At 57.9% G+C, this 20,302-nt stretch overlaps 2 protein-coding genes across 6 annotated transcripts in view; one reads left to right on the top strand and one right to left on the bottom strand.

Moving 5' to 3' along the window:
- The window catches only part of PREB (prolactin regulatory element binding), a 345,777-nt gene that overhangs the window by 278,399 nt on the left and 47,076 nt on the right, over positions 1 to 20,302 (top strand). The window lies entirely within an intron of this gene.
- Positions 1 to 20,302, bottom strand: part of ASXL2 (ASXL transcriptional regulator 2) — a 72,641-nt gene that overhangs the window by 9,331 nt on the left and 43,008 nt on the right. For all 5 annotated transcript variants that reach the window (XM_064651158.1, XM_064651160.1, XM_064651157.1 and 2 more), the window contains exons 5-11: positions 14,893 to 15,005; positions 11,080 to 11,197; positions 7,382 to 7,522; positions 5,838 to 6,001; positions 4,352 to 4,448; positions 2,538 to 2,643; positions 414 to 1,065 (exon numbers count right to left, since the gene is read on the bottom strand). In XM_064651158.1, coding sequence (XP_064507228.1) covers positions 414 to 1,065; positions 2,538 to 2,643; positions 4,352 to 4,448; positions 5,838 to 6,001; positions 7,382 to 7,522; positions 11,080 to 11,197; positions 14,893 to 15,005 — 1,391 coding nt within the window. The remainder of the gene's footprint in view (positions 1 to 413; positions 1,066 to 2,537; positions 2,644 to 4,351; positions 4,449 to 5,837; positions 6,002 to 7,381; positions 7,523 to 11,079; positions 11,198 to 14,892; positions 15,006 to 20,302) is intronic.

Here is a 20,302-nt window from a genome sequence, read left to right as displayed (position 1 = left end):
TGGAACTGAGGTGTTCCCCCAAATGCTCCTTCCCTGCTCCTCAGCTGGCACTGCTGCCCTGGGCTGCTGCAACCATCTGCAGTGGTGCCACGTGGCCTGTTCCAGCCACAGGAGTAACTCAGTGCTGGACTGGCTCTCAGGAAGCCGTGGATGGAATTCCTCCTGGAGCTGGACCTCCCACACCCGCCAGGCTCTCTGCACCCCTGCTCTGTCCTCACAGCCTGGCAGTCCCTCTGCAGCTCCCCTGGTTCCACCCTGAAACCTGGAACAGCAGAAGGTGCCCCTGCCCATGGCAAGGGTGGGATGAGATGAGCTTTAATGTCCCTTCCCACCCAAACCCTTCTGGGATTCCCAGACTCCACGGGAGGCCCCCGTGTGCGGCGGGGCCGTGGCTCTGCCCCTGTTCCCCTTACCTTGAGGGGGGGCACTCGTGGCACGGGGGTCCCGGCGGCAGGAAAGGGCTGGGGCTGGCTCCGAAAGGCCTGGTGGTACCGGCAGGGCTCCACCACCCGGGGCTTCTTCTCAGGGGTGCCTGGAGCTTCCTCGGGGCTCTCTGACTTCCTCTTGTGGGCCTCCACGCTGACCTCCATGGCCTCACTCACGGGGGGCTTCTTCTCGGGCGGGGCCGGAGCCCCCGCCGGGCTCTGCCCCTTGGCTGCTGCCTCCCCTGCCCCGGAGCTCTTTGGTTTGCTGGGGGCACCCAGGGCCTCGCTCCCTGGCACCTCCCTCGCTGCACTGTGCTTCCTCTCTTCCTCTGGCTTCTGCCTGGCGCCAGTTTGGGGTCTCTCCTGAACGGGTTCCCCTTGGACTCTCTCTCTGACAGGGGGAGAACGGTCGCCGGGCTTCACCGAGGCCTCGGGGGGCTTGGCCGGCTTTGGTGCGTCCTCCCTTCCTTCCTCTCCCCCTTTTTTCGCTGCTGGTGCTTCCTGGGCCGGCTGTGCTTTGGCCTCGGGGGCAGAGGTGCCGTGCTCCCGGCGTGGAGCTGCCGGGGTGCTGTGGGGCTGGGCGGGCTCTGCCTCGGGATGCGCCGTCAGCCGCTCCGACTCCTCGGGGCTCAGCCCAGAACTGGCACAGAAACAGAGGCAGAGCTGGTAAAACATCAGTGCAAAACCCACACACGATCCCTGGGGGAACAGGGGCAGGATCCTCTGCACCCCACACCCCGAATGAAGGTCTCACACAGCCCTGAGAACCTTCTGTGCTTCTTACATGAAAAACAGAAATCAGTATCAAGGTTTAAAACCACCTAAATGGGACACCAGGAAGCTCCAGGCCTCTGTCCAGACACTGATTTTCCAGGCTGCAAATCCAAGGGGTTTGGCCAACAGTAAATACTCCCTGTATCAGCCACCACAGGCTCCTGTGCAGGGTGGGAACAAGCCCCTGGCTCGGGGCTGCCCTGGGCCCACACGGTGGCTCTGGCAGGAAGGGACACTGAAAAGGGGCCCAGCATTTTTTCCATGGAAAAAACGTGGAATCTAATTCCCAGGGTGATTAACTTCATCCACCCCCTCTCAAAGAACCATCAGATTCTGTTTTGTTCCCCAAACACGACCCCATGAAGCCTGAGGAAGCCCATCCCAATGAGACCCTGGGAATGGTTCCTACCAGGGAAGCTCTCAGGAGCTGGAGGGAACCGAGGTCCTGCTATTCCACATGTCCCCTCCACGTTGTCCTGCTGTCCCCTGTCCCCCTAAAGCTCCAAGACTGTGGCTGTTGCCACCTTTCAGCACCCAGAGCCCTGGGTCAGGTGGCTGAGTAAAGCTCTTTCCAAGGCACCAGGTCACCTGGACCCCCAGCCTGGTGTATTCCTGCAGTTGGTACTACAGCTTGTACATACACACACCCCAGCCCTGGCTCACCCACAGCATCCCCATCAGACCATGGCATGACAGAAATAACCCAGATGCTCTGGAGGGTTAAAACACCCTGGATTAATGGGAAGCAAACGGACTTGCAGGCCCAGAATGAGCAGAAAATCTGGATAACAAGCAGAAAGGCAGGATAAGAAATCCCTTATCAGTTATTTATACGTGTCTGCTCCTTCCCAGGTTTCTCAGTAACTCACACAGAAACCTGGAAACCTCCCCATAGCCCAGAGGGTGGGGAAATCTTAAACCAAGAGGAAGCACAGGATAAAAGATGGGCAGGTTTGGGAGTTTAGCCAAGAGCTGTGGGATTGCAGATGTGGGCAGCACACCAGAGGTGGGACATGCTCAGCCACCACAGCTCCAAGGACCTCCAGAGCCCCAGCACCAGGAGAACCACGGCAGTGGCTCCAAGGATCGTGGCAAGGAATGGGAAAAGGTGTGAAGTCCAAAGACATCCTGCCTAAGGAGAACAGGGCTGCCCAGGGCAAAGCACGAGGCACTGGGGCAGCAAACACCTCGTGCCTGGCCTGGATCCCTTGGGCACTTCCCAGCTCCCTGGCGGGCAGGTGAAGCCAGAGACCTTCCTCAGGGGTCAGGACTAATGGACAGCAGTGTCTGTGGCTGGACAGACACACAGCAGGGCACAGGCACAAGCGGAGCTCTCACCTCTGCCCATAGTAGCTCTCGAAGAAGTGCTCCTTCCACAGCTCCACCTTCTTCTCCTTTTCGATCTCCTGCCGGATCCGGAGCTGCATCTCCGGGGTGAACTCGCCTGCGGGTGCCACAGGGGGGTTGTCAGAGTCAGGAGAGGGTGGATGGGCCAGGCCCAGCCCAGAGCCCTCACCCCCCCAGGACAGCCCTGTCCCAGGAGCCCTGGCACCCCGGGATGCTGCAGCCCTGCCTGAGCCCCGGGGGCTCCTCTGGACACTCTGCTGGCCCAGGCAGGGAAACAAACCCCCCTGGCACCCCCGAGGGGCACATTCCCACCCAGGGGTTTGTGGCTGCCCACAAACGTTCCCCTGTGCCCTCAGAGCCCTCCCTAGCAGCTCTGGACCTGAAGGGGTGTGAGATGTGTTGGTCCTGTGAGGGCATCACCGACACCACGGCAGGGCTTTGATGACCTGGAGGTTTGTCTCCTTCCCACACCATTCCCAGGAGGGAAGTGACAGGGATCAGGTGTTTTCCAACACTACAGCTACCAGAGAGGGGATTCCCCAAAGGGATCCACAGCCATGGAATGTTTCCATCACTGCACAGTTGGACTCTCGACAATTTGCTCAAATAACAGGATTGTAAGAAATTCTTGCTGAGTTTGTTCTCTGTGCAGCGACTGAAATCTGTCCAAAGGGAAGCTGAGTGTCCCCTGGGAGCACAGTTCCTGCCAGGGTGGAATTGGGGCAGTCCAGGGAAGGGAGCTGGGAAGGGGCTGGAGCAGCAGGAGGGGCTGAGGGAGCTGGGGGGGCTCAGCCTGGACAAAAGGAGGCTCAGGGGGGACCTTCTGGCTCTGCAACCCCCTGACAGGAGGGGGGAGCCGGGGGGGGTCGGGCTCTGCTCCCAGGGAACAAGGGACAGGAGGAGAGGGAATGCTGGTCAGCCCTGGAAGGGGAATCCCCTGGGCATGAGTAACTGATATTCCTGCCTCCTGGAGGCACTCAGGATTGGTGCTGCAGTCTTTGGAAAACTCTGGGAACAGGCCATGCCTCAATTCCACAGGGCAGGAGGTGGTCCCTGCCCACAGAGAGTGATGTGATGTGATCAAATAATGGAAATAAACACCTCTAAGTTCAAGGTAAAATGAATGTTGAAGGTGCAGGAGCCTCACAGATCAGCAAATGGCTGACTTTGTGCTGTACAGAACCACATAACCGTGGCATGGTTTGGGTGGGAAGGGACCTTAAAGCTCATCCCATTCCACCCCCTGCCATGGGCAGGGACACCTTCCCCTTTCCCAGGGTGCTCCAAGCCCCGTCCAACCTGGCCTTGGACACTCCCAGGGATCCAGGGGCAGCCACAGCTTCTCTGGGCAACCTGTGCCAGGGCCTCACCACCCTCAGAGGGAAGAATTTCTCCCTAATATCCAATCTAAACATCCCAACTGACATCTCCAAGGACACCACCCCGACCCTGGCCGAGGACACAGTGCCCAGCTCTGGGAACAGAACTCCCCTTCCCTCCTGAGCTCAGCAGTGTCTCTGCTCAGGTACCACAACTCTGGAATGCCACAGCTCCACCATCATTTCAGAGGGATTTTAAACACATTTTCCTTCTTTTCTCATCTTTCCCAGAGATTTTCTCTATTCCACATTTTAAGCTGAACAGAGAACTCCCTCTGCAGTGTCTCTGACCTGGAGGTCCCAGAATTCTGGGCTTGCCTTCGCTTCCAAAGGCTGGGCAGCCTGCAGTGAGTCCCTGCAGGGCTCCATGGAACAGCCTCCAGGCATTCCCCAGACCCTGCTGGGCTCGGGGAGGGGAGGATTTACCTTCTGACAGTCTCTCCTTCCAGCCCTGGGCGGCCGAGGTGAAGAACTCGTTGTTGAGCGCGGAGCCGCTGAGCTTCATCAGCCCGTCAGCCCCCACCTGCAACAGGACACAGGACAGGCCTGTCACCCCTGGGCAGGGCAGGGAATCACCCCAGAACACGGCAGGGAATCACCCTGGAACCAGCAGGAGCCCCAGGGCTGCACAGATCCCTCGGGAACCCCCCTGGAACTCGCGCGGGGAAAAGCAACAGCGTCAGTCTGGCTGTGCCCGGCCAAGGCTGGATGCAGGGGCTGGGGGAGCTCCAGGCTGGATCCTGGGGCTGTGGGAGCTCCAGGCTGGATCCTGGGGCTGTGGGAGCTCCAGGCTGGATCCTGGGGCTGTGGGAGCTCCAGGCTGGATCCTGGGGCTGTGGGAGCTCCAGGTTGGATCCCTGGGGCTGTGGGAGCTCCAGGTTGGATCCCCGGGGCTGTGGGAGCTCCAGGCTGGATCCCCGGGGCTGTGGGAGCTCCAGGCTGGATCCCTGGGGCTGTGGGAGCTCCAGGCTGGATCCTGGGGCTGTGGGAGCTCCAGGCTGGATCCTGGGGCTGTGGGAGCTCCAGGTTGGATCCTGGGGGCTGGGGGAGCTCCAGGCTGGATCCTGGGGCTGTGGGAGCTCCAGGCTGGATCCTGGGGCTGTGGGAGCTCCAGGCTGGATCCCTGGGGCTGTGGGAACTTCAGGTTGGATCCCTGGGGACTGTGGGAGCTCCAGGCTGTATCCCCAGGGCTGTGGGAGCTCCAGGCTGGATCCTGGGGCTGTGGGAGCTCCAGGCTGTATCCCCAGGGCTGTGGAAGCTCCAGGCTGGATCCTGGGGCTGTGGGAGCTCCAGGCTGGATCCCCAGGGCTGTGGAAGCTCCAGGATGGATCCTGGGGGCTGTGGGAGCTCCAGGCTGGATCCTGGGGGCTGTGGGAGCTCCAGGTTGGATCCTGGGGGCTGTGGGAGCTCCAGGTTGGATCCCCAGGGCTGTGGGAGCTCCAGGATGGATCCTGGGGCTGTGGGAGCTCCAGGTTGGATCCCCAGGGCTGTGGGAGCTCCAGGCTGGATCCCCAGGGCTGTGGGAGCTCCAGGTTGGATCCTGGGGGCTGTGGGAGCCTCCTCACCCTCACCTCAGCCCAGCCCTCCACAGTCCTGCTGCTGCCCACACATCCGTGGTAGCAACACCCCCCCAGCTGAATCCCGGAAGGATTTTCCAACCATTGCACCTCCTGCACTGAAGAAAAGGGTTGCTCCCACTGACATAAATAAAGGATTTGGATGTCTGGAACCACAGGAACACGGAACCCCAGACGGTTTGGGTTGGAAGGGACCTCACAGCCCATCCAGTCCCACCCCCTGCCAGGGGCAGCGACACCTCCCACTATCCCAGGTGGCTCCAGCCTGGCCTGGGACAGCTCCAGCCCCGCCCTGCTGGGCAGGACCCCCGTGTGAGCCCCCCAGCCCTCCATACCTGCCTGTCGACCTCGGGCAGCAGCAGCAGCAGGCGCTGCTGGCACTCGGGGGGCAGCCCGGAGAAGGTGTGCTTGTTGATCAGCGCCCGCAGGTTCGTGTTCACCAGGATCGAGTCGGGCGTCTCCACGTCGATCTCGGCGCACTTGGCCCTCTTGAGCTGCCCTGCAACCAACCACAGCCCCGTCACACCGACCCCCAGGGCCTGCAGGGCCCCTCTGGAGCCCCCCCTGCACGTTCCACGGCAGGAACCCCTTCTGGGGCTGGGGAATCACATTTGGGTCTGCACATGCAGCCAAAGGCAGAGTGTGGGGGGTCATTCCCAGCCAGAACACTCCACACCTGAGGCACTGCAGCCCGGCTCAGTCACCCTCTTGTCACTCAAGAAGGGGTTCTCAGGAGTGTTTCTAGAACTCCTTTTACCCACATCAGTTTTCTGTTTCAAGCCCCCAGTCAAGGTCAGTTTGATCCTCTGGATTTCTCCTTGGGCTTTCCCACTTTGTTCACGGCCAAAAGCCTTCCAGGAGAACCCACCAGCTGGTTGTGCTCGTGTGGAACCCCCCCAGCAGACACAGGGAACCCCAGGGGGACCTTGCTGTCCCTCTGCTTTGCTGTGTGAGAGCCCCCAGGTCCAGCACTGCCCTTTGTGCCCCAGCTCTGGGGCTGTGCTGCTGGTTCAGGGGGGATGACACAGGAAGGGAATCACGGAATGTCCTGAGCTGGAAGGGACCCACAGGGACCACCTAAGCTCAGATGTTTAATATCTCCCCTTTTGCTGATAATGCACTTCTGATCCAAGCTCCAAACCCTGTGGGGGGTGGCCAGTCAGGCTGGGGTGCACCCAAAGGAAATGGAACACAGCAGTGACACCCAGGGAAGGGCTGGAGCTGTGCCAGGGCAGGGTCAGGTGGGATCTCAGGACAAGGTTCCTCCCCACAGGGTGGTGGGCACTGCCCAGGCTCCCCAGGGAATGGGCACGGCCCCAAGGCTGCCAGAGCTCAGGGAGTGCTTGGACAATGCCCTGAGGGACAGGGGGGATTGTTGGGGTGTCTGTGCAGGGCCAGGGGTTGGATGGACGATCCTTGGGGGTCCCTTCCAGCTCAGGACATTCTGTGATCCTATAAGAAGATCAACACCAGGAAGCCCAGACCCCAGTGAGGGGCCGGGAGCCAAACCACAGCAGGGTCTGAAGGGTGAGGATCTGGAAGGGATTTCTTTTTCCCTGTTCATGTTATCAGAGTGTGTAAGGACACTAAAAGGTCTGACAGATAGTGCAGGTCCTTTTGTGCTCTCAGACAGCTGCAAATTCCCAGGAAAAAGCCCTGATGAGGAGGACTGAGAGAGGCTGATTTGCACATGGAAGGTTGAATTATTCATCCTGATTATTTATCCTCATTCCCACAGCAGACTGGCAGCACCTCCCAGGGCTCCCCAGAAGTCCCCCCAGCAACAGAATTAACACACTTCACTCAGTTCTGCTCTTTCAGGCTTTTGTTCTGCCCTGGAGCAGCCAAAGCTCTGGGAGCAGGGCAGTGGGGCTCTTACTTGCATGGAGCCTGTCAGATCTCTGGAATGGCTTCTTGCCCAGCCCTGGCAGGGAGTTCTCGAGCTTCACAGAGGGAGAGGAGCTGGAGGTGGAGTTCTGGGGGCTGCTGGACTGCCCCTCTGCCTGCTTCCCTTCCCAACCTGCAGGGAAAAGAGACCTTGGGACACAGGCACGGGCAGAGCAGGGCTCTGTTTGGATGGAACAGGTTCTCTGACACACAATCCCAGCCCTGGAGTCAGGGACAGGCACCTGCAGGACACAAACACTCCTCTGTTCTTGGAGCACTCACTGCCCAACAGGCTGAATGCAGGACACCCCTCTGGAACCACGAGACTACCCCAAAACAAAGGGATGGACAGCCCTGCCATGTGTGGGTTGAGGCTATTTCCCTGTGAGTCCCCATTTATCTCCCACCTGGAATAGTGGGAATCCAACCCAGGAATGTCCTGTTAACACTGCAGAGTTAACAGAGCTCCTGTCAGAGTTCACCACCAGGAAAAACCTCTTCACACTTCATGTGTCCTTTCTAAACTTCACTGTCACAGCTTTTGTTCCCTCAGCCCAGCCCTGGGAATTCCTCTTCCCTCCCCTTTGCAGGACTCAGGAGACAGTTCCATGTCCTCCTTCCAAGTCACACTCAGCCAAACCAGATAGATCCCACCCCTGGGATTCTCCTCACACATCCCTCACACCCACGGTCCCCTCTGGGCAGCAGAATTCCTGCTGCTGCTGGGAAGAGCTTCCTCCCCAGCTCCTCCTGCCTCCCTGGCCCTCCTCCTGCCAGGGACAGGAATTAACCTGAGCTGCTCTTCCCTCTGCCCTCTTTAGTTTGGGTGAGCACCAGGCACTCCCCCCAGTCTGGAAAGGTGCTCAAGTCCCAGATCTTGGAAGAGAAAGAGTTGTGACATAGGATTAAGTCACAAACCAAATGAATTCTGGCTCTAATTAATGACTTGCACTAATCAGTTCCTTCCCCTGCTGTGCCAGCTCTGTTTCCCTCTTCCCCTCCTCTGCCTGGTTCCTTTCCCTCCCTTGTTCCTCACATGGGCTGTTCTGGCTCTGACTAAATCCCAGAAATTGTGGAATCAGTGCATTGCTTTCCAGCAGAACATTGTTCCCTCTCACCTGTACATTTAATTTACTCCTCCTCCCCCCACACATCCCACTATCCCTGCTGGGAGCTGTCCCTGGGAACTGCCACAGGGACAGGAGAGGGAAAAGGGACTCCATGGGTGCTGATAAAACCCCCCAGAGCCCCTCGTGCCACAGGAACCTCCAAAGCTGTGCCAGGAATGGATTTACAGCCTGGCTGGGGGGGCTGAACTCCCACTGATCCCACCTGGAACCAGAGCAGGAAGTCAAGGAAAAGCCTGGAAGCAAGAAAGGATCCTGATCTGAGCCCAAGGAAAGCATTTAGGGCTGAAGGTACAGAGCAGGGAGGGCAAGACTTGCACCAGTGGCACCTCCCAGAGCAGGCTGGGGAACATCCCTTGGGAATGAATCCCACTCCTGCCCTGGAATGAATCCCACTCCTGCCCTGGAATGAATCCCACTCCTGCCCTGGAATGAATCCCACTCCTGCCCTGGAATGAATCCCACTCCTGCCCAGGGATGAATCCCACTCCTGCCCTGGAATGAATCCCACTCCTGCCCCGGAATGAATCCCACTCCTGCCCTGGAATGAATCCCACTCCTGCCCTGGGAATGAATCCCACTCCTGCCCTGGAATGAATCCCACTCCTGCCCAGGGATGAATCCCACTCCTGCCCAGGGATGAATCCCACTCCTGCCCAGGGATGAATCCCACTCCTGCCCCAGAATGAATCCCACTCCTGCCCAGGACAGGCTGAGGACAAGGGGAGCTCCCAGGGGCACTCCCAGGCTGAGCTGCTCATGGCTCTGGGAAAACCCTGAACCTGCACAGGGAATTTCAGCTGCACACTCCCACAGTTACACCCAGAACATGCAGGAGAGACTGTTTTTCGTGCTAATACTGTTTTTCTGCTGTTCCAGAACCTTCCCTGGCTGCCTCTGCTCCGGGGATGGAGGGGGGACACCGGGAATTCCCCTGGCCTGGAGAGGGACTGGCACTGCTGGCCACGTTCCACATGCCAGGGAAGGAGTGTGGAGAGCCCAGCCCTGCTGGGAGAGCCAAGGCTGTGCCAGGGAACCCTCGGACACCAGAGCCAGGACAGGAGCACCAACCTTCCCTCCCGCAGCCAAACAGGGACAACCTTTTATTTCCTCTCACACCTGCTGGAAAAAATCGGGTTTCCTTCCCATTTCAGCTTTCTCATTTACCAGAAAGCTGAAACAGAGACACTGGGAAATTCCCACCTCTGCTCTGGAGCCAGGCTGGGAGAGCTGGGGGTGCTCAGCTGGGGAAGGGAAGGATCCAGGGAGACCTTGGAGCCCCTTCCAGAGCCTAAAGGGGCTCCAGGAGAGCTGGAGAGGGACTGGGGACAAGGGCTGGAGGGACAGGACACAGGGAATGGCTTCCCACTGCCAGAGGGCAGGGAGAGATGGGAGATTGGGAAGGAATCCTTCCCTGTGAGGGCGGGGAGGGGCTGGGTTGGGATTCCCAGAGGAGCTGTGGCTGCCCCTGGATCCCTGGAAGTGTCCCAGGCCAGGCTGGACGGGGCTTGGAGCAACCTGGGCTGGTGGGAGGTGTCCCTGCCCATGGCAGGGGTGGCACTGGATGGGATTTAAGGTCCCTTCCCACCCAAGCCTGGGATCTGGTGATTCTGTGAGTCAGAACCAGGCTGACAGAGCCAGGACCCACTTGGGCAATCAGCTACACTGGAAAGAACTCAGGGAAAACTGGCTGGAAGTAACTCCCAAGAATTCCAGATCCCCTGGGAAATGCTGCTGCTGGTCAGGGAGCTCCTGCCCTGCTGGGTCAGCCAGAGCAGGGCAGGGACCTCCTTCACTCCTAACCCAGCACAAATGCTGGAAACCTGCTGGGATCTCTCAGGTGAGAACCTGCTCCTTGGCACAGGACATGGAACCCACCCTGGGGAACAAGCAGCCACTTGGGAAAACATCAGTGCCAGGAGAAAAAGCCCTGATTTGCCCAGCCCTGGGCAGCAGCTGAGCACAGGGAGAGGCTTTAACCAGGCAGTGGCACAGTGGGATCCATCCAAGATCCATCCCTGCCCCGGTGCATCCCCACTGAAACCAAAGCCAGGGAAACAGGAGCTGGGCCATGGCAGGGGCAGGAGAACAGCACAGCAAAGAGCAGTTTCCCTGCTGTCCCCTGGACAGCACATGGAGCAGAGGGGCTCCCCCACCCCCAGAGGGGCTCTCCCATGCCCAGAGGGGCTCTCCCACCCCCAGAGGGGCACTCCCATCCCCAGAGGGGCTCTCCCATCCCCAGAGGGGCTCTCCCCTCCCCAGAGGGGCTCCCCATCCCCAGAGGGGCTCTCCCATGCCCAGAGGGGCTCTCCCACCCCCAGAGGGGCTCTCCCATGCCCAGAGGGGCACTCCCATCCCCAGAGGGGCTCCCCATCCCCAGAGGGGCTCTCCCACCCCCAGAGGGGCTCTCCCATGCCCAGAGGGGCTCTCCCACCCCCAGAGGGGCTCTCCCACCCCCAGAGGGGCTCCCCATCCCCAGAGGGGCTCTCCCCTCCCCAGAGGGGCTCTGCCACCCCCAGAGGGGCTCTGCCACCCCCAGTGTCCCTGCACACCCCTGCCTTACCTGGGCTGGGGTCCCCGCCTGCCTTGACAGCCTTGAGCAGGACGTGCTGGTTAGAGGACACGGGCATCCCCGCCCGGCATTGCTGCTGCTGCTGCTTCTGCTGCTGCTGCTTCAGGGCCTGGGGGCACAGGGGGGACAGGGGGGAGCTCAGCTGGGGCCTTACAAACCATCCAGGCACTGCTGGATCCTCCTTCTGCTCCGGCAAAAGTTGAGCACAACTTGTGACCCAGCCAGCCCCTGCTGCTGTGTGTGCAGTGGGAGGCAGGGGGGAATGGGATCAGACATGGCAAGTGCACTGCCAAGAGGAGATTTCCCCCCTTTGCACCTACAGCTGAAAGTTAATGGTCACAGAACATCCACAAATAACTTCAAAGTGAAAGTACCACCGTGTAATCCATTCCCTCTCCTGGGGAGAAGCAAGTGGCAACTTCCTAAAAAAACCTTCAACAGAGGCACTGCCCGACAGGGGAAGGTTTTTTAACTAGCAAAGTAACAGAGATTCAAACACTAAAGGAAGGAAAATAACCCCCTTTTGTTTCAGGACAGACTCTTCAAGCAGCAGCCAGGACAGAGCCCCAAAGGCCCCGTGGCTGAGCCAAGGAAGGAAGGAGGGATTTGGTTGAACTGCAAACCAAAGTGTCTGTTTGCAAAAGCTGAAATCCAAACCCAGCCAACCCCCAGAGCAGAACAAATTACAGCAGATCAAGGATCCCCTGGAATTTCAGAACAGGAAGTAACAGGATGTGCAGTGGGACTGCTCGCTGGAGATCATCACTGTCTCAAACAATAACATAAACAACGAGGATAATGATAATAACAACACACTCAGAACCAGGGGAGGGGATAAAAACGTGCAGGAACCTGCAGGATCTGCCTCCCAGGGAGAGCAGAAGTGATTTCAGAGTTTAAAGACACCAATGAGGCAGTGACAGCAGAAGGATCCAGACAATGAAGAGACACCTCGGATCCTGTTTTCCCATTTATTAAATAGTTCCTATTCAGCCACTTCCACCACAGGTTAGAAAAACATTCAGCCAAACCCAAACGTGGCAAGAGTGAACTGACCTCAAAAAAAGAGAGATAAAAAGGGAGACCTGCCAAAAATCCACAAACAAGCCCAAGAAAGCTTTTCCAAAGTGCCCCTTGAAGATGAGCCCCAGGGACAGTGACCACTCTAGTGGCAGAGCAGAGTTCCAGGGTTAAAGGCTCTCCCTCAGAAATGCCCCTTCCCTCTGGGAATGTTGGAATTACTGGGCACTGGAGAAGGGAGGGCTGAACCCAACCAGTGCTCCTGAGTCCCAGTGTGGGGCACAGGCAGGATCAGGGACAGGAAAACTCCCTTTCATTCTCCTTTCCCTCAGTGTTGTGTTTGTCCAGCCCTGCTGCCTCCTTCCCTATATTTGCTCTTTTTGTCTGCATTTTATGACTTGTCCTGCCCACTGTGGCAGTGGAAGATGTGACACAAAATGCCAGGAGGGGGGAACCAACAGGAGCTTCAAGGTCCCTTCCAGCCCAAAACTCCTCCAGGATTCCCAGAGGAGCTGCTGAGCACAGGGAGGGAAAGAGGTTTGCACCAAACCCTGAGCCTGTTTCATGGAGTCATCGAGTCCCAGGATGGTCTGGGGGGGAAGGCACCTTAAAGCTCATCCCATCCCACCCCTGCCAGGGGCAGGGACACCTCCCACCAGCCCAGGCTGCTCCAGCCTGGCCTGGGACACCTCCAGGGATGGGGCAGCCACGGCTTTCCTTGGCAACCTGGGCCACTTCCACCCCTCCCTGAACAACAGGCCCTAATCAGCTCATCCTGCCTCCCTGCAGGTCCTTCCCCAAGGCCACAGGCACCTCTGGAATGCCATCCTGAGTGCTGCTTCTCAGCTGGAAAAGGTCAGGAGAAGGGGCAGGGCTGGGAGAGGTGAATCCTGGGGGGACTCATCCCCATCCCATCTGCTGGGATGAGATCCCACAGTCCCTGCACTCCCACCCCCTGCACTGCATCCATAACTGCTCACAGACACTGCCCTTCCTGAGGAGTAAATCCAGCCCCCATAAAGCACTTCCTTCCCAAGGATCATGGCAGAGTGAGCAGTGCAGCTGGGGAAACACCTGCAAATCCCACACTGGGGGGAGAATCCACCCCGAATTTCTCATGGGGAGAAGCAAATCCTGTGAGGCACAAACACAGAACCACCTCCCACCCTGTGCTGTGCACTCAGAGAACTGGATCCACAACAGCCAGTCCTGAGCATGGGGAAGAGTCAGAGCCCTCTGTCCCTCACAGCACCCAGCAGAGATGCAACACAGAGGCTGTGTGCTCTCCTTACACACCATCCACAGAATTCCTGCCCCTCCATACACACCATCCACAGAATTCCTGCCCTCCTTCCCTCCACACACACACCATCCACAGAATTCCTGCCCCTCCACACACACACCATCCACAGAATTCCTGCCCCTCCACACACACACCATCCACAGAATTCCTGCCCCTCCACACACACACCATCCACAGAATTCCTGCCCTCCTTCTCCTCCACACACACCATCCACAGAATTCCTGCCCCTCCATACACACCATCCACAGAATTCCTGCCTTCCTGCCCCTCCACACACACACCATCCACAGAATTCCTGCCCCTCCATACACACCATCCACAGAATTCCTGCCTTCCTGCCCCTTCCCTTCCATACACACCATCCACAGAATTCCTGCCCCTCCATACACACCATCCACAGAATTCCTGCTCTCCTTCCCTTCCATACACACACCATCCACAGAATTCCTGCCTTCCTGCCCCTCCACACACACACCATCCACAGAATTCCTGCCCTCCTTCCCTCCACACACACACCATCCACAGAATTCCTGCTCTCCTTCCCTTCCACACACACCATCCACAGAATTCCTGCCTTCCTTCCCCTTCCCTTCCATACACACCATCCACAGAATTCCTGCCTTCCTGCCCTTCCACACACACACCATCCACAGAATTCCTGCCCCTCCATACACACCATCCACAGAATTCCTGCCCTTCTTCCCCTCCACACACACACCATCCACAGAATTCCTGCCCTCCTTCCCTCCATACACACCATCCACAGAATTCCTGCCCCTCCATACACACCATCCACAGAATTCCTGCCCTCCTGCCCCTTCCCTCCATACACACCATCCACAGAATTCCTGCCCTCCTGCCCCTCCACACACACACCATCCACAGAATTCCTGCCCTTCCACACACACACCATCCACAGAATTCCTGCCCTTCCACACACACACCATCCACAGAATTCCTGCCCTCCTTCCCTCCTTACACACCATCCACAGAATTCCTGCTCCTCCACACACACCATCCACAGAATTCCTGCCCTCCTCCCCTTCCTTCCACGTGGACACAGAGCACCCCTGGAATTCCGTGGGAGGGAACCAGGGGAAGAAGTCAGTGCATTTAATTCTTCTCCCCAAAAAACCTGAAGTCACTAAAACCATTTCCCAAACCGGACTGTGGAAAGCTGCAGGCACTCCTCAGAGGGCTGGGGGAAAACAAATCACATTTTATAGCCTTTCTATAAAACAATACTTAAAAAAGGTCCTGATGCTTCTTCAGGGAAAAGGCAAAGGAATGGAACAGCACAACACTTTGGTCTCCTTCAGGGGAGGGGGAAGTTTCAGCCCAACGCTGTTTATGGACACCGAGAATTCCCGGATTAACTCCCGGATTAACTCCCTTCAGGTGCAGTTTCACCAGGAAATACCATTTCCCAGAGGAACAGGAGCACTGCAGGGATGTCCAGGAAGATCCCCAGGGCACTCACCTGCTTGAGAGCCTTCTTGCTGTGCTTCTGGGAGGAGGAGAGCACCTTGCCCTGGATGGAGGGGGACGGGCAGCCGGGCTGCGGGGACGACGTCTGGGACAGGCGGGACGACACTGCCAGGGAGAGAGAGGGACAAACGTGGATGGACACAATCCAACCCCTGTGCCTTCCCCTCCCCACCTCAGAGCATCCCACGGGGCTCCTGGGCCTGTTTGCTGAAGGGTCCCTTCTGTCCCCTCCTCCCCACCAAGGCACACGTTCTCCCACAGCAGCTCCCGTGGCTCCAACCCCAGCTGAGCCACCTCAGCTCCATCTCTGTGTCATCAGCCCCACAAACAGCTGCACAGTGAGGAAAAGCTCCAGGCTGAGCCAGATCCACATGGGAACTCCAGGCAGGCCGTGGCTGTGTCGCTCTGGAATGACCTGTGATCAGAGCCCTCACTGACAGCAGCTCCTCACCAGGGCAAGGAGAGTCCTGCACTGGGGACACTCAGAGTCCTGCACAGGAGTGGGAACAACACCCAGAGTCCTGCACAGCACTGGGAACACCCAGAGTCCTGCACAGCACTGGGAACACCCAGAGTCCTGCACAGCACTGGGATCACCCAGAGACCTGCACAGCACTGGGAACAACACCCAGAGACCTGCACAGGAGTGGGAACACCCAGAGACCTGCACTGGGGACACCCAGAGACCTGCACAGGAGTGGGAACACCCAGAGTCCTGCACTGGGGACACCCAGAGACCTGCACTGGGGACACCCAGAGTCCTGCACAGGAGTGGGGACACCCAGAGACCTGCACAGCACTGGGGACACCCAGAGTCCTGCACAGCACTGGGGACAACACCCAGAGTCCTGCACAGCACTGGGAACACCCACGGGGTGCAGAGGAAGTGGAGCTTCACTGGCACTTGCTCCTTTTTAAAAAGAAACACAGGAATATACAGGATATCCCAGAAATGCAGGTGCATTCCCAGTGGGTGAGGGCAGACACTAAAGAAGTCTGGTCCAAGCCAGATGGAGTCCTGGAGTGAGGCTGGATCCAGCTCCAGGTGATTTAACCCTTAAAGAGCCTCGTCAGAGCCAACAAACTGGGGATGGGGATGGAACAGCTGCTTGTGTGGCTCAAACCAACTGGTTTGGCACAGGACACCCCAAACCCCCAACTCTGGGGACACCTCCCACCAGCCCAGGCTGCTCCAAGCCTCATCCAGCCCAGCCTGGAACACTTCCAGGGATCCAGGGGCAGCCACAGCTTCTCTGGGCAACCTGGGCCAGGGTTGAACCCTCCCAGGGAAGAATTCCTTCCCAGTCTCCCATCTCTCCCTGCCCTCTGGCAGCAGGAAGCCATTCCCTGTGTCCTGTCCCTCCATCCCGTGTCCCCAGGCCCCTCCAGCTCTCCTGGAGCCCCTTCAGGCACTGGAGGAGGCTCTCAGGTCTCCCTGGAGCCTTCTCTTAAAAAGAAAAGCCCTGAGTCAGCAAATTCCTGCTCTGTGAATGTCTCAGCCCCTGAATTTGTGGGATAAACAAACACTGAGAGATCAAAGAAACCAAGTGAGGAGTAAAAGAGCGTTTGATGCTGGGTGACCCCTGCCACAATAAACACATTCCCATCTAAAGCAATTAAATTATCACTTCCTGAAGCAATTAGTTCTTGAACACACCAGAATAAAGCAGTGAAGGAGCCAAGAGATAATGACCCAGCTCTTCACCAGCCCCAGCCAGAGGGATCCCAGGGAGAAGGGCAGCTCCCAAAAACAGGGCAGGGACAGCAAACACCAGAGAGCAAGATTCCAGCAGAACACACAGAATTAGCAACAATGAACTATAAAAGGTGAAACTCTCCCGTGTGGCTCAGATTCCCTGAAGGGAGCAGGTTCTCAGGGGCACACACAGCAGAGGGGGCAACCCCAGCCTCTGGAAGGGCAGGAAATACAGCAGAACTGAAGGGTCTGGGTGAGGAAGGGGTCATGCAACAGTCCCTAAGGGGATTAAACACCCCCAGGTGATCCCTGCCCACGGTCAGAGGTGACACAGGGCACAGAGAGCAGAATCACCACTTCAAATAACCACCAAAATAACCCAACCCTGGAGTCACACCAAGGGCTGCCAAGCACAGGCTGTGTCTGTGTGGGATATCTGTCTTCACTCTGGCTTTCTTACAAACTGAAAAGGATGTGGAGCTGAGATCCTACCTCCTGGTGCCTTTAAATGCTCAGTGCTTTGAGGGAAGCTGCAGGAATGCTGACAGGATGCACCCTGGAAAGCAGCACTGATGTGACAACACCCCAGGGGCTGCTCTGCCTGTTCCCTACAACCCCCAAAGCACTGCTCAGTCACTCCTCTCACACACAGAAACTGGGCAGGAGGAGGAGCAGTGGGATTTACTCACCAAGAACTGACTGAGGAAGATGAGTGGATAACAATTCCTTTAGGAAAACTGCAGTACATTGCTGCAAATGGTAAAGACAGGAGGGATCCAGGGATCCTTGGACCCGACAGGAGGAGGAGGAACAGCCTCCAGCTGTGCCAGGGGAGGCTCAGGTTGGATACTGGGAACAATTCCTTCCTGGGAAGGGCTGTGCAGCCCTGGCACAGCTGCCCAGGGCAGTGCTGGAGCCCCAGCCCTGGAGGTGTCATCCAAAGGCAGTGGTGGAAGGGATGGTTTGGGTTGGAAGGGACATTAAATCCCATCCCATCCCACCCCCTGCCATGGGCAGGGACACCTCCCACCAGCCCAGGCTGCTCCAAGCCCCATCCAGCCTGGCCTTGGACACTCCCAGGGATCCAGGGCCATCCCAAGGTCCTGCTCAGGGCTGGCTGGGTGACCCTGGGCTCCTCTGCCCCACGACACATCCACAACGAAAAGCTGCCCTTTGCTCAGCTGGGCTGGAAGTACAGTTGAGCTGAACTAAAAATACAACCCCCCCCTCCAACTGTGAGCAGTCTTAAGCTTAAAATAACCCAATTTGAAACAGCTAATGGGATCCAGATGTATCACATGGAAAACTTGGAGGGAAGTCATTAAAACACGCTTTGAGGAGCACAGAAATGTCCCTGGTTAATCACAGACTGCTTTGGGTTGGAAGGGACTTTAAAGATCATCCAGTCCCACCCCCTGCCACGGGCAGGGACCCTTCCCACTTCAACCAGTTTGGGATTCAATGATTCTATGGGTTTAAGGACCAGCAAGGCACTGTGGAAGCAGAAGTGGAGGCAGATCCATGGAAAAGCAGCACGAATCCAGCAGCCTGAACAGGTTCACCCCATCCCACAGCCCAGCAGTTTGAACAGGTTCACCCCATCCCACAGCCCAGCAGTTTGAACAGGTTCACCCATCCCACAGCCTGAACAGGTTCACCCACCCCACAGCCTGAACAGGTTCATCCCATCCCACAGCCTGAACAGGTTCACCCCAGCCCACAGCCCAGCAGTTTGAACAGGTTCATCCCATCCCACAGCCTGAACAGGTTCACCCCATCCCACAGCCCAGCCCTTGGGCTCTACAGCAGCAATTCCAAACCAGCACTGACAGCAAACAAACCCAGAGCCCCCGTGGAGCTGCCCCAGTGGGTTTGCCCGCCCTGGTCACTCACAGCATTCCCAGGAATGCCTGGATTTGAAGCAGCACAGCACACACACACACACAGGAGGCACTGGTGGCACTCTCTGCCAGGCAGGTTCTCCAGCTGTGCCACGTCCCTGAGGAGCCTGTCAGACCCCAAAGCTTCATCTGGTGCTGCCAAGTGTGAGCTGCCCACAGAGCTCGAGGCACCTTCTGCTGCCTGCTGTGATTGGTGTCCCTGCATTTGGAACAGCAGTTTATTTTTCAGAGGACCCAGTCAGTGGAACTCGCTGTGGATTTGCTCTGGGAAGTGTCACACCTGCAGTGAAACCCACCCTGCACAGTTCTGTCCCTCTCAAGCCCCTGGGGCAGCAGGGGGTTGTGAAAACCCCCTGGGTGGTACAGTGAAGAACCTTCTGCTTCTTTACAGAACCCTTCAGTAAAACATCTTCTCTTTCTGAGTGGTGCTGGTGGCTGCCTGTGAGGCCACAGGGTGCTGGGGACACGTGTGTTCCCGAGCCACAGCATCTCCCTGGGGCACAGGGAGCTTCCTGAGGGACACCTGGAACATCCCATCCCAGACTGGTCTGTCACCCCAGGAAGGAGCACGTTCTTCACTCCTAAAACCACACAGCTGACCTGGAAACAGTTATTTCAGACTACTTAGGGATCCCCCAAAACAATTTTAGCCAGAGGAAGTGACGAGGACAACACAACACCAGTGATCCCATTTACCCCCAGTTCCAGGGCACGGAGCTGAAATACAGGCCTGTGCCTCCCAGTCCTAAATCTGGGGTCAAAGGACAGCCAGTAGAGATGAACTTCAGCTGTTTCCCTGCATTCCCCTCTCTGCTTTTACCTGCTGCCACTTAAACAAACCACCCCCAGCTCCCCAGGGCAGGAATCCTGTGCAGAGCATCCAGTCCCGTGGCCTCTGATCCAGGAGCCAGCACAGGGGTAACACACCCAGCCAAGGGTGCACTGTCAAAACTCAGAACCATCAAATTCCAGAACAGTTTTGGTGGGAAGGGACCTTAAAGCCCATCCAGTCCCACCCCTGCCATGGGCAGGGACACCTCCCACCAGCCCAGGTTGCTCCAAGCCCCGTCCAACCTGGCCTTGGACACTCCCAGGGATTAGCCAAGATTAAATTCAGCTTCTTCTCTGCCGTTGAGAGACCAGTTCCCAGCCACCACTGTCAGCCCCCATCAAACTGAAGCTATTTGAGCTCTTCCTCCCCCAGTTGTTTGGGATTAACTCTTCCCGACTCGCTCCAGATGGGAACGCTCGCTCAGGAGCTCATGTGGAATTCACTGCCAGCAGCACTTCCAGCTCACACCCCGAGCCCATGTTCGTTAATCTGCAACATTACAAACAGCCCAGGAGGCTCCAGCCCTGCCTGTGACCCCACACACCCCCGGGCCCAGCAGCAGCAGCTCCCATGGACACGGGGCAGCCGGAACAGCCGGTCCCGCGCCCCGACCACGGATCCACAGCTCGGGGTGGGATCGAGGGAAGAGCTGAGGTACTCACGGTTCTGGAGGGGACACACAGCACCACAAACCCTGCTCTGTGCCCACTCCTGGCTGGGGCTGTTCCTCCCTGGATCCTGGGCCCCAGAACGGCCGCAGGGTCGTGGAACCAGGCAAGGCTCGGGTTGTTTGCTCCAGTGAGGAACTGCGCAGGGAGAGCTGAAGCAGTGAGAGCTGAAGCAGTCAGAGCTGAATCCCAGGGCTGAGGCACTGCCAGGGACAGGGACAGGGACAGGGACTGGGAACAGGACAAAGCCCTTCCCTTCCCTTCTCTTCCCTTCCTTTCCCCGGCACTGCACCCTCAGAGATCCT

This window comes from Pseudopipra pipra, chromosome 3 (genome assembly GCF_036250125.1).
Source record: "Pseudopipra pipra isolate bDixPip1 chromosome 3, bDixPip1.hap1, whole genome shotgun sequence".
NCBI lineage: Eukaryota > Metazoa > Chordata > Aves > Passeriformes > Pipridae > Pseudopipra > Pseudopipra pipra.
Note: the sequence above shows the minus strand (reverse complement) of the source record. Positions and strands in the feature narration are given on the sequence as shown.